This window comes from Hemibagrus wyckioides, linkage group LG19 (assembly GCF_019097595.1).
Source record: "Hemibagrus wyckioides isolate EC202008001 linkage group LG19, SWU_Hwy_1.0, whole genome shotgun sequence".
Classification (NCBI taxonomy): domain Eukaryota; kingdom Metazoa; phylum Chordata; class Actinopteri; order Siluriformes; family Bagridae; genus Hemibagrus; species Hemibagrus wyckioides.
In genome coordinates, this window is record NC_080728.1 from 8195783 (window position 1) to 8210000 (window position 14218).

At 40.9% G+C, this 14218-nt stretch overlaps 1 protein-coding gene across 25 annotated transcripts in view; it reads left to right on the plus strand.

Moving 5' to 3' along the window:
* Positions 1–14218, plus strand: part of celf2 (cugbp, Elav-like family member 2) — a 165995-nt gene that overhangs the window by 130643 nt on the left and 21134 nt on the right. For 16 of the 25 annotated variants that reach the window (XM_058417304.1, XM_058417303.1, XM_058417305.1 and 13 more), the window contains 3 exons: positions 2380–2459; positions 9616–9819; positions 11335–11398. In XM_058417304.1, the coding sequence (XP_058273287.1) occupies positions 2380–2459; positions 9616–9819; positions 11335–11398 (348 nt within the window). The remainder of the gene's footprint in view (positions 1–2379; positions 2460–9615; positions 9820–11334; positions 11399–14218) is intronic. The other 9 variants (XM_058417306.1, XM_058417288.1, XM_058417290.1 and 6 more) reach the window with 1 other exon arrangement.

The window sequence follows — 14218 nt, forward strand, 5'->3', positions numbered from 1 at the left end:
TGAGAGAGAGAGAGAGAGAGAGAGAGAGAGAGAGAGAGAGACAGAGAGAGAGAGGGCGGAAGGGAGCTGGAAGTACAGCATATGAAAGTAAATGCAGCTAGTGCCTCCTAGTGAACATAAAACAAAAAGGCAGCTCCTTGACTTTCAGCTTTAGAAGGCTGAAGTATCGTACTTGTTTAGTAAGACTTGTTATATTTGTGTGTGTGTGTGTGTGTGTATGTACAGTAGAGCAGAGAGAGCTCTTGAGACACTGCCATCTCCCCAGCATGTCTCCATATGGCCTGTTCTTTTGCCCACCACCTGCATAAACGACTCCATTTCCCAGCTGCCACCACAGGCAGGTCTCCAGCAGCCGCTCGGCCTCATGGGAACGCTTGTCATGATTGCAGCAGAGAGATTACTCTCGTTCTGCTCGAGCATTCAGGGCGAAGAGCGCTCTAGCAGGCACATGAACATGCAAATGTGTGACACAAAATGGCTTGAAGAGAATGTCTAGCCACAGCCAGGTGGAGCTGTGTGTGTGTGTGTGCATTTGCATACTTTCCTATTTGCATATTTTAAAAACATGCCTTATACTCTATATCAATTTCTTTCCCCTTGGGTTTCCAGTAAGTAACACTACACCTCCCTGTACGGTGCCTGGTATCTAAAATAGTTAGTAACATAATAGCTCTTAGCTACCACACAGGTCAAGCTGCTCAAACTGGTAGACCACCCATGCCACCTGGTGAGTGCTGGTACACAGAACCAGTTTCTGAATTACAGCTACTTCCCAATGCTACATTACAAACAAACTGTTAAGAAAATAACATAACTGCTAAAGAAGCTCAAACATTTATCGACCAGTTCACACAAGTGTTCATGAAGCTGTAAAATACCAGTTTGACCAGTGCTTCCTGTGTAATGGCATCGGCACAAGGAGCTGAAATAGGCTATGAACAATAGAGAGTAATGTACAAGACTAGAGCTGATATGTACACTGAACAAGACTAGCATAGAGCTGATATTGTATGTACACTGAACAAGACTAGCATAGAGCTGATATTGTATGTACACTGAACAAGACTAGCATAGAGCTGATATTGTATGTATACTGAACAAGACTAGCATAGAGCTGATAGCTACGATGAAAAAGATTAGCAAATAGTTCATATCTGTGTTAAACAAGACTAGCATAGAGCTCATAAGTACACTGAATATGACTAGTATAAAATGATAACTACATTGAACAAGACTAGTATAAAGCTAGCATACTGATGGATTTTACAAGCTTTGTGACCAGTCTGATCAGTGAGGACCTAATAAATTACCCAGACACACACGCTATAGCATCAGCCTGCTACATTCTGATAATACTCCTGTTATGTGCAGCTTCTAGAAAGTTTAATCCTGCCACATGCATTTAAGTGGAATCTCAATTTTTTGACCTTTTTTATTTTAGCTATGTATTTTTTTAAATGAAATATCCAGCAGTTCAGCTACTTCTTACTGCAGCCGTACTGGTATGAGCTTCTAGCTTAAACTGCTAATCACCACTAAGCTCATCAGGCACAAGTGAGCTAACACAGCATAGTTTCAATATTGCCAAAAGGATACTGGCAGTAAAGGAAACCCCTCAAGAGTACAGTTAAGTACATCGGTTAGGGAGGGTGATGATAAAAGCAGAAGCCCTGGTAGTAGCCAGACATTCCAAGTAAAAGAAAAGAAAAGAAAAAAAACCAGGACAAGGCAAGACAGAAAACAGAAACTCTTTGATTGGAAGAACAAGCTTTGCCAAATTTACATTTGACAAAGTTGAAGTTATGCTCGGGGATGAGTAATTGAGTAGTCGCAAGTGACAGCGATGATGATCAGTCCTGTCAATCAACAGCAGGAGAGTTTTTCATCCCGGAAAGGCAGAACAGTGTGGTGAAAGAGTAACTGTCTGCCTCTGTCATATAGAGGATATAGAGCGTGTGTGTGTGTGTGAGAGAGAGGGAGAGAGAGAGAGAGAGAGAGAGAGCTTGCCTGTGTGTGGATTTGCGCACTAAAATACACTTCACTAAACTCACAAACACGACTACATTCATACTGATTGTGTGTTTTATTGTGTTGCTCTGGTGTTCAGTGTGTTCAGTGTTGAAGGTAAGAGCTGAGTGTTGATTGTTGTTAAATGTTGTTGAATGTTCTACTCTAAGCCACTTTTGCAGTAAGTTCTGTCTGCCTTTCTTCTCTGTACAATCTTTGTTTTTTGGCTTTATAACGACCTGTCCAACCCTTTTGTCTTGTTTCTTTTGTTTTTTTTTTTCTCTTGTCTCTCTTCCTCCCTCGTTCCTCGTTCCCTCCCTCCAACCCTCCCTCCCTCCCACCCTACCTCCCTTCTTCGTTCCCTTCCTGCAGGATGTGCGTTTGTCACGTTTTCTACCAGGGCTATGGCACAGAATGCAATCAAAGCCATGCATCAGTCTCAGACCATGGAGGTACTGTACTCTCGTCTCTCTCTCTCTCTCTCTCTCTCTCTCTGTCTCTCTCTCTCTCTCTTCATCCTTCTTTCCATCACTCTGTCCTGTCTGTCACCGTCTCATCCATCCTCTCCTCTCACACTTCCTCCCTCTCTCCACCTCTCCCCCTTCCATCTGTCTTACCACTTTTCCCCTCTCCCACACTTTCTTTCTCTTTCTCTAATGCCATTTTCTCTTTTTCTTTCTTTCTTTCTTTCTCTTTTTTCACTCTCGCTATCTCTTTCTGTCTCTCACACCCCCCCAGTCTCTTTTTGGCCAGTATCACAGCTCCAACCGTCAGCCAAAAGTCTGTCGCCTTCAAACTTGCACTGAAGTAGGACAAAACTTTAAAACCGGCGAGAGAGACACAGACAAAGTGAGAGAAAGAGACTGAAAATTCAGCTGAGACAGGCAGTGCCATGGCCACCGTTGGGTGTCAGGAAGGACCCCTGGGTGAAGGCAGGCTGCCATTAGCTGCATCACGCACTCGCCACATCCGAGACGTTTTAATAACACACTTGTAATAGTACTCGCTGGGGTCCTTAGTGTTTAGCTGTCCATCTTCTTGTCTGTCAGAATGTCACTCTAGTGACGGAGAGCTGACAGACATCTTAGACGGAGTCTGTGTGTGTGTGTGTGTACTCCATACCTTAAAATTCCTTTTGAATTATTTTTAGATAACAAAATCTAGTCTTTGAAAGTCTATTAATCAGTTTTTTAACATTAAATTGGAATTAAATTTAATTGTTCTTCATTTCTGTAACATCATAGAAAACGAGGCATTTCTTCCAGCTGTGTCGTGTACACGTGTAAACATTCAGCAGATAGATAACTGTTAGCATGGAGAGCTACGGTCAGTCCCATAATCCTTTTCACTACATGACAGTCTGTGGAAAGTTCAAAATCCATGGTGGCCAGGACTGATAGATGAATTTCCTTAAATTGCTATTGCTCCATTAAATACTGGTTGCTGATTGGCTGGAAGGTGACATCATTATGTGCTTATTTGCTTGGGACAGCTTTAAAATAAATGGCAAATTGACACTACTGTTCATCGGATCTATCTGTCTGTTCTTCCGACGTGCCAGGATAATATTGTAGACATCATAAAAGCTTTAATGACGCTATTAAAATTTGATATTGACCTCCCTAGTGTGAATATTTAACAAGTTTTTGTGGTAAAGCCTTAACCAAGCAGAACACAATTAATTTCTCAATCTGTTTGTGGTGAAGAAGTGTCCAAATTGCTCTGTGTGTGTGTGTGTGTGTGTGTGTTGTCCTGGTCATTGCCTCTGCTCAGGCGAAAGTAATTCCAGGCGACTAAATTGTTCCGGGTTTGTTGTTTATTTTTTGGTAAAAGCCCCTTGTGTTCGCACGCTTCCACCCTCTCTTCCAGCACAGAGGAATTTGTGGCCTTTCTGAATGTCACGACTTAATGAAAACCGATGTGACAGGCACACACACACACACACACAAAGTGTGTTTGTTTAGCTTTCTCTCTGAGGGCTATTTTAAGGGTTGTAGTTTGCCCCCAGTCTCTCCCCAGATACACTCCCCTGTTTGATCTGCTCTGTTTGCCTCTCTCTCTCTCTCTCTCTCTCTCTCTCTTTCATTTCTTCATTATTTCATTTCCTTATGTATGTAATGTATGTATGTATGTATGTATATATGTATTTATGCAGTTGGAGTGTGTGTCTGTGATTGCGTTTGTGTGTGTGTGTGTCTTATTAAACCAACGTTCATGTTTCGAACACAGAAGCACACACTGTGACTGTGTCAAATTGTTTTTAAAATGATACTGAAAACTACTATTGAATAGTAACTGTAGGATAACGATAATTAAGGTATACATAAATATAAACCATTTTACAAATAAATTTCCTGAACTGTGAAGTAGGCATGTACAGATAATTGGTGATATGATACATGCAATAATATTTAAAACACACACACACACTATGGACAATTCAATATACAGTGAGTGTTGTAGTATTATATATTTCTTGGTATAGATAGTTTTACTTATTTCAAAATGTCTTCTTTTGACTAATGGTTTTTGAGAAAGAATATACAATTGGTATTAGGAATAAGTACAATTATTAGTGATTTAAGGAACATTTTAAGCTTACATTTAGTAAATATTATAGCAGTAAGGATGGTAGGAGATGTAAAAAAAAAATCAGTTGGATATACTCATAGATGACCCTTAAGTTTTGGACATTAGACAAGCAGTTTCTAATCACTGTTAATGCCGAATTTTCTAGTGACTTCACCACTATGACTTCTCCACTGCTGTACTACATGAACACTCAGCATCCTGCTTCATATGCAGAATACAGCAAAACCACCGAAGCCGAACAGAAACAGAAAGAAAGTCTGCGCTAGCATTCTGACCCCATCAGCAGCCACAGTTTTTAAATATTTACAGATGATAGTGCCTAAACGTGAAGTGTAGCTAGGAACAATATATCGCTGTGATATTCTCAGTTATCTGTGTAGACTCATTTGAGAGTGTTGTAAGTAGCAGAGTGGCAGGTACTGTAGATGCTAGGTCTAACATTGTTATAAAACATACATGCAGCTCACAGTCAGGGATAAATACAGTACAGCCCCCAGTTTTACTACCGGAAAAGAAAAAGTTAGTTGTGATTCTCAGTCCTGGGTGCCCTGGATTTCAGTTTCAGCCAGAAATATGTTTATTTTGATGCATCACTAGTAGAGTTCAAAATAGGCTGTTCATGAACTTTCTGTTCATTGTTGCAGTGTATATTCAGTTTAGTTTAGTTTAGTTTATACTAAGTTACATTTAGTTTGTAAATAAGAAATAAATCAGTATGGTCTTTCTTTTCCTTTTCTTTTCTTTTCTTTTCTTTTCTTTTCTTTTCTTTTCTTGTCTATTCTCTTCTCTTCTCTCCTCATCTCTTCTCCCCTTTTCTCTCCTCTCCTCTTGTCTCCTTTCCTCTTCTCTTCTCTCCTCTCCTCATCTCTTCTCTCCTTTTCTCTCCTCTCCTCTCCTCATCTCTTCTCTCCTTTTCTCTCCTCTCCTCTCCTCATCTCCTCTCCTTTTCTCTTCTCTCCTTTTCTCTCCTTTTCTCTCCTCTCCTCTCCTCTCCTCTCCTCTCCTCTCTTCATCTCTTCTCTCCTTTTCTCTCCTCTCCTCTCCTCTCCTCATCTCTTCTCTCCTTTTCTCTCCTCTCCTCTCCTCTCCTCTCCTCTCCTCTCCTCATCTCTTCTCTCCTCTCCTCTCCTCTCCTCTCCTCTCCTCTCCTCTCCTCTCTTCATCTCTTCTCTCCTTTTCTCTCCTCTCCTCTCCTCTCCTCATCTCTTCTCTCCTTTTCTCTCCTCTCCTCTCCTCTCCTCATCTCTTCTCTCCTCTCCTCTCCTCTCCTCTCCTCTCTTCATCTCTTCTCTCCTTTTCTCTCCTCTCCTCTCCTCTCCTCATCTCTTCTCTCCTTTTCTCTCCTCTCCTCTCCTCATCTCTTCTCTCCTCTCCTCTCCTCTCCTCTCCTCTCTTCATCTCTTCTCTCCTTTTCTCTCCTCTCCTCTCCTCTCCTCTCCTCATCTCTTCTCTCCTTTTCTCTCCTCTCCTCTCCTCATCTCTTCTCTCCTTTTCTCTCCTCTCCTCTCCTCTCCTCTCTTCATCTCTTCTCTCCTTTTCTCTCCTCTCCTCTCCTCTCCTCCCCTCTTCTCTTCTCTTCTCTTCTCTTCTCTTCTCTTCTCTTCTCATGGATAGTATTAGCGTATTATACCCGTATTTCCAGAAATCCAGGTATAGTAGTGTATTATAGATAATATCTTGTCTGTTTGTTTAAAAGGTCGTGTTAGGACTACATTCCTAAATTTATATATATATATATATATATATATATATATATATATATATATATATATATATATATATATATATATATATATATATATATTCCACCTTTAGGAAAGTGACAACACTTTAAAGCATTTCATGTGTGTATTGATTACTGTGATATGTCACGCAGCTGATAATTAGCATTTGCCCAGTACGTCTGTGCTATTTGCTAAGCACCACATTACAATTCAGTAGTAATAATTCAGCTTTAATTTTGGATTGTAGTTCCTTTAACCTCAGCTTCAGACCATGTCTCATGTGTAAGTCAAAATTTGAGGGTAACGAGACAGCCTGAGGAATGAGCAAGCAGAATGAGCTCTGTGTGTGTGTGTGCGTGTGTGTGTGTGTGTGTGTGTGTGAGGAAGGGAGGGAGTAATGAGATTTTTAGGTCTCTTGAGATGCATGGCTCAAGATGGAATCACTTGACTGACACCTCAGGCACAATCTCATTCCTTTTTTTTTATTATTTTTTATTTTTATCCATCCCTCATTTAGAGAGAGAAAAAAAAATCAATCCTGCCACTGAAACGAGAAACGTGACGTCTGCGTGGAGAGTGTGGGGCTATATTTTTTGCCTCCCTGACAACCTTTTAAATGCTTGTACACACTCCAGAACACTCCACACTCGTCCTGATATCGTCTGGACTGAGAAATGCTTCTTAATGTCCTGATACTCTATAATTATAAATATTGCTATGTTTATATGTGACATATCATTTTTATTCACTAGTAAGAACATACTACTAAATTTGATTTCTATAGCATATTTAAAAACAACCAAAGTGACATAAATAAATCAGGGGTTCAAGCCCCAGCACTGCCAAGTTGCCACTGTTGGGCCCTTGAGCAAGGCCCTTAACCCTCTCTGTTCCAGGGGTGCTGTATCATCGCTGACCCTGCGCTCTGACCCCAACCTCCAAGGATATGCGAAGAAAGAATTTCACTGTGCTGTAATGTATATGTGATAAATAAAGGCTATTTCTATTTCTAAATAGTAAAGACATCAACACATACACACACATGAACAAAAAAAATCTGCATAGAAATCATGCGATCAATATCAGAACAAATATCTCCAGTACTCCCCCAGTTCAGATCCTTAAGTATACAGGTTTGATTGCAGCTGAGACTTCAAAATCTCCTCTGATGGGGCCAAGCGAATATAAAGGAGGCGATTATTCCATAATTCCGAAGCAAATACAAAGAATCTCCCTTTGATTATTGTTCCTATTCCTGATAGGCTAAAATAAAAAGTGTATTTTATTTATTTATTTATTTTTAAATGCTTATAAAATTTTCATTGGAGGAGGCAGAATTTCAGTTAGTTTGCTATACTAAGTAACCTGCACCAACTAATCAACCAAACAGCTCACATTTGATAATAAAAATTTTCATTATCGATTAAGTTACGAAGCATTGTTAAGCAGAATGAGCATCGTGTGTGTGTGTGTGTGTGTGTGCGTGTGTGTGTGTGTGTACGAGGCACAAGATTGAAGTCCTTGAGGACAAATGCTGAGTCGTTTCATTTTCTTAACCTAACCTAAATATCTGTGTATGTTATGAATCGACTCAAAATCTCAAAAGAGTCGATTCTCTGATTCTAGGGACTGAGTCAGTTCAAAAGATTCATAAAAGAGTCAATTCCACAGTCGATTCTGAGAACGATTCTTCTGGAACAAACAAGACAAACATTAGAACTTCAGTTCGGCATCTAGTTTAGTTTTAATTTAGTATCTGATTGTTGCATTTTAAAACTGACCTTTATTATGGATTTTACATGGATATGGATCTGACATACAGTTGAGAGTTGATAATAATGGCAGATTTACAGATAGGTATTATATTGTATCTAGCAACCTGTGTGTGTTATACTCATTAAGCGTTCTGTAATAGAATTAGGTGATTGAAATGCTTGTATACTTGGAATATAGTATTTTTTTTTAATAAATATACTATTAGTAGTTAAAGCTAGTCGGTAGCTTGTACTGGCATTGCTTATTACCAGTGAAACTCGATTAATGAAAACGTTCATGATCAATATGCACTGTAAATCAGCATCTCCTAACCATTTCCCCCCAATCATCTCACTCTCCTGGGCTGAGTTTGAGTGTGTGTGTGTGTGTGTTATTGGCACAAGAGCTGTGAGAATAATCTATGTAGATTCACTTAAACAATGGCTGCCTGCTTTAACACTCGCTAGTGTTCAGAGAGAGAGAAATCGACAGAGACCAGGCGTGAACATGTTGTAATATAGAACTGATACACGCTTACACTCTTGTTGTACACTCTCACACACACAATCATGCTCCTACACACACACACACTCATTATGTGCTCTATTGTGTACTCTCACTGCAGACCCTTAGGGCTTTAGGCATTATAGGCTGCTCTCTGAGGTGTGTGAGTATATGTGTGTGAGAGACAGATTAGCACAGATGCACTGTGGGCAGAATTTTACTCTCTCTCTCTCTCTTTCTCTCTCTCTCTCTCTCTCTCTCTCGTGTGTGTGCGTTCACTCGCTCTGAAGCACATGATGATGAAATCGCTTTATAAAGCGGGAAATCGCTTTCTGGGGAAATATCACCTTCTCAACCCATACACACACAGCCCCTTGTCTCTACCCGCATTCCCTCTATTCCTGTGTGTGTGTGTGTGTGTGTGTGTGTGTGTGTGTGTGTGATAATGTTATGGCTTTTGGTAAATACCCAATTATAACTAATTGTCCTTTTTCATCCTCTCTTCATATTCTTTCGTCCTATTTTTCTCTCCATATCTCCTTCTCGCCCCCTTTCTCCCTCCATTCCTTTTGCCTGTCTCTCCTGCCTTCTTTCTTCCTTCATACCCGTCTCCTCCATCCCATCTTCCCATCTGTCTCTTTTGAGCCTCGCCTTTTCGCCTCGCTCTTTAATTCTTCCATACGCTTGCCTCCATTTTATTTATTTCACTCTCTTCCTGTCTCACCCCTTTACTGTCTCACTGTCCCCTATTCCTTTCCTGCTTTCCTCCTGCTCTCATTTTTTCTTCGATTCTTATTTCTTGTCTCTTTGTCTCTTCTTACCGCATTTTGCTATTTTTTTTTTATCTCTCTCTCTCTCTCTCTCTCTCTCTCTCTCTCTCTCTCTCTTGTCCTATTTTTATCTGTCTCTCTTCTCTCATTCCCTTTCTTCACTCTTCCCTTCTGTCTTCTCATTTGCTCTCACCCTACCTTTGCCCTAACCTCTCTTTTCTACCTTTCTCTCCCCGTCTGTCTGTCTGTCTGTCTGTGTATAGGGTTGCTCCTCCCCCATGGTGGTGAAGTTCGCCGACACTCAGAAGGATAAGGAGCAGCGGCGGCTGCAGCAGCAGTTAGCTCAGCAGATGCAGCAGCTGAACAGCGCCTCCGCCTGGGGAAGTCTGACCGGCCTGACCGGCCTCACCCCTCAGTACCTGGCAGTAAGAGGCCACACCCACTCGGCCACGCCCATCAGCACAACAGTCAGTTACTGTCTCAGCCCCCTCACTCTTCAGGCTCCGCCCACTCTCTTGTATAGCAAGACGCCTCGTCTTCTCGCATTTTCCTTTTCGCTGTTTCTGTCTTTCCGCCAGCTTCCGTTAGCAATCGTTAGAACCCGGTATTCCCAACAGTGGCAGGATGAAGGTGCTAATTGGATAAGACACAAGACGTGGTGACGAGAATTGTGATGCTTTTCTGAAGTGATAGCTAATTTAATCCTTGTGTTTGCAGGCTCTCTTTTTAGCAAATGATGACGCTGATCCGGGTGCCGTGATTATGTTTTCTGATGTCTTCTCAACTTGGTTTTTCAATTTGTATCTGTTAAGGTTTTCTTCCTCTAACACACCCTTGTGCTTAAATCGTGTGTGTTGAAGGAGGAAAACATGTCATGTGAACTCTAGGTGAACTAAATATCCAGGATGAAAAATAAACAAACAAAAAAAAAACTCACTTAAATGCTATCTGAAAGCATCTCTTTACTCCTCCGTCTTTCTTCTTTCCCACAATTCCTTATTCTAATGCTTGGCAAGCAATAGCCTGTGAGCAATCTTGATGATCTTTTATTAACCTTTAACTAAGCACCTTTGACCTTTAGTCAGGCATTCTGCTCTTTTAGTTTTTTTCCTCGTGCTGTTTACATTCTGTGCAACAAAGCTAGACAAAGAGGAAAGCCGCAGACCCACGGGCATGTTTTTGAATGCGACAAACATTATAACGGCTTCCAGTTTTATGAATATATCAGAAATGCGGTGAAATTCGGTGAAGATTGGCAATAAGTTATGTGCCCCATATTATGAGAAAATAATACACACACACTTGCCAGTTCTTAGTCCTTCTTGGGTTTATAAATAAACTCGAAGACATTTTACGCCTGAACTCAAAGACATGCCTGTGATCTGTGTTTTCCCTTTTTTTTTGCTAGAGCTTATTTTTACTTTGAACGAAACAGTATGATGTTTTTCAAGCATTTTATTCACTGTGCTCTGAATGTGTGGAGTCTTTATGCAGTATGTTTCGATTCATTAGAACAGAGACTATAGCTAGAATTTCTCCTCATAGCAGAAGTCATTTGTTTAAGACATCTTGTCACAACCCTTATGGGTAACCAGACTCCATTTCAGTGAGCCCTGACTCTCCGAGCTTATCCCGGAGGGTCTATACGGTTTAGTAGTATCCTCTTTCTTGCACATGATCACTACTTGACTGTATAATCATCATTTATCATGTATTCACTCAGCAGCTGATTTAATCCGAAGTGACTTGAGAAAGGAGACAATCCAAGCGCTTGAGGATTAACGGTTTTGCTTAAGGGCCTGACTTTGGGTTAAGTTAAGCACCAGGAAGCGCTTCCTTGGTATTACATGCGTGTAATGCTGTACTGCTATATTTCTTCCTGCTTTGAGAATGAGTTCTGCTTTCAGCAAATATTTCATGATGTCTGAATTCTTCTTTTTATTTCTGACTATCCGTCTCTCTTTCTCTGTGTCTCCGTGTAGTTGCTACAGCAGGCGACTTCGTCCAGTAATCTAGGAGCGTTCAGTGGGATCCAGCAGATGGCAGGTGAGTCGATTTCTGTTGATTTTTTGACCTATCTGTCCCAGTAACCCTGTAAAGTCCAAATTAACCCTTCTTCTAAACTCCCATTACTAAACCATTCCTGTTCTGGATCATTTAAACTCCAGCATGAGCTTTACTTTATTCTAGATTTGAGAGTCAGGGAGTGTGTGTTAGAGATGATGCTATGTGCTTCATGTACATTTGTGGACTCCAGGGTGTGTTCCTGTCTCACACCACAGTCTTCCCTTGATATTCTCGCGACCCTGACCCTTATCCCGATAAACCAATGAGAACGAACCGCAAGCCATCAGACGCTTGTGCCGAGCCCTTGTCATTTCTCCTGGGCGCGTTTTCAGAAAGTTGTCCTAAATTTCAGCAAGGTGCCCCAAATGAATCCTCTGGTGTTCAGCAATCTGCAGCTTTTCCTTTTTTTCTTTTTTTTTCTAAGGCTCGAAAATGCGCTAAAGCTTTTCATCACACTTTAAAGGACATAATCTGGGTCATTTCTTAGGAACGTGCTCTGGATTGGCGTGAAGATTCCGGTTCATTTCGGCAAATACTTCGCTTTGTCACGTGGAAATTCTTTGCTTGTGAAGCCTTCCTCTTTACTCTGCGTATCCAGGAGATGATGTGAAACAATATCGATAGGCCAGGATATCTTGCTTTAACTCATGCAGCATGCAGCAACATAAATCTCACGATATATTACATGTATCACAGCCATGACATTTTGCATGAAGGAAATGATTCAGGTACAAATGACAATATGGTACAGGGACATGATAAGGGAGCGATAAATAATGAAATATTACACTTGTGAAATACGAACATGGCTAGCTGGAGAACTAGCTCACTAATTACGGCATTGAGAAGTACATCACTACCAGATGTTAGATATTTTTGGTTATTCTCCAAACATTAATATTAGACAGTGTACGTTTAAATGATTATAGACCAATATACTGTCCTATAGATAAAAACAGCCATCTTATAAATAACAGCAGCATGAAAAACAAACCAAAATGGAGAATGACTGCATGTAGCCTGTATGATAAAAGCCTGTAGTCTTGATTGCTTGTATTTTAAAAAATGTAAAGAAGTCATTTTAATACATGCTGCTGAAATATTGCAATAGTTATTGCTATGATCTTTGAAATTTGTTAAATATCATTAAATATAATATATTACTAAATATATTAGCTTCTTCCTAATACACGAGATTAGTGCCAGCGTGTGTTTCTGTGTTTTCTGGATAATGCATCACAGGCTTTTTTTCCTCCATAGAAAAGGTTTAAAGGTTTGACTCTCAAAAAGGGCCAAGTGGTTCATAATGTTAGGGCAACTCGGATATACGCAAAGTTAAAGAGTGAAAAAAATCAAGCCTGGAGTATCTTATGTGCCATATGTACATGTACAGGTTTTGTCCACTAAGGATAATAACACCACTTAAACATAATCAGCACCCAGAGAGGATTTTTATTCCGGTCCAACTGCAAAAACAAGTGTGTGTTTGTGTGTGTGCGTGTGTGTCCTCATCTTCATGTGGTACAAACCAGCAGGAGCTCGTGAGCTCACCAAGATCTTAGCGCCTTCTCTCAGTTGAATTGTGCATCTCAGTTGGATCCTTCCATCTGTCGCCTGGCAACGGGCCGTGATTGGCAGGCGCTGTGTGCAGCTGACATCTGGTGTGGGCGGAGCTACAAGCCATAAGGAGCTCAGAAAAACACAATGAGCACTAAGAGCTAGTGAAATCTCTCTACTGACCACCCTCTGTCTACTGGGATCTTGAAGAAACTCTCACAAACACACACACACACATTTTCACTCCTACTTTTCTATCTCCTTCTAACACTCATTTTCTCTCACAGGAAAACACACACATTTTCTCACACATCCTCCTCCCACGTGCTGAATTTCTTGTTTTCACCCTTTCTTGCATCCAAACACACACACACTCTCACACATGCACACACACACACATACATAAATGAAGAATTACACATACACAATTGCATGCACAGAACCTAAACAAGCTCTTGCAACTTGTGTGATTGTCCTCCTTGACCACCAGTCTCACTGAGTGCCAGCTAATCAGCGGTCATTTTTAAACACACACACACACGCCCCCCCAAAAATCCGGCTGCGATTTCAAGTCTATTCAGAAGCACAAAAGAGCTCCTTAACCGCCTGTTCGCCTGCTGCTTGCTCCAGCAAACCCTTTTTTTCACACAGCTCCTTTTTCTTTGCAGCCTCTTGGCCTCTTAGACACACACACACACACACACACACTAGTCTGCTTCAAAACATACCAGCTTTTCTTCACTGACATGAACATGAACGATGCTATTAAGCAAACGAACCTTCTGCTTTAAGCCACGCCCACTTCAGGTCCGAACATTCTGAGCACTTAAACAGACACAGATACAGATGGCATTTTGTTAAACTCCTACCAGCGTTCTACCTTCAAACCTGCATAAATCTTGGCTTCCTTTCTCTTTTCCTTGTACAAAACAAGATCCAAGACTCAACATTGGCACCCACCTCCGTTTTTCCCCGTTGTTTGTGTAAGAACAAGTCACACAGTATTCACTAGACAAGATACAAACTCTGATCTGTAGCCACCAGTCCCCAATCTACATGAAGCACTCAACACACTCTGCCAGAGAACATGTCTCATATCCAATTCAGGTCTCTCACCATAGACTGCTTATCACAAACCAGCCCTCAGGAGTCCAAGATGATCTCCATTTTTTTTCACACTGATCTACATTACTTACTGAAAATGTGGACTTCCACAAAAAAAAAAACGAATCCCTTGTGACG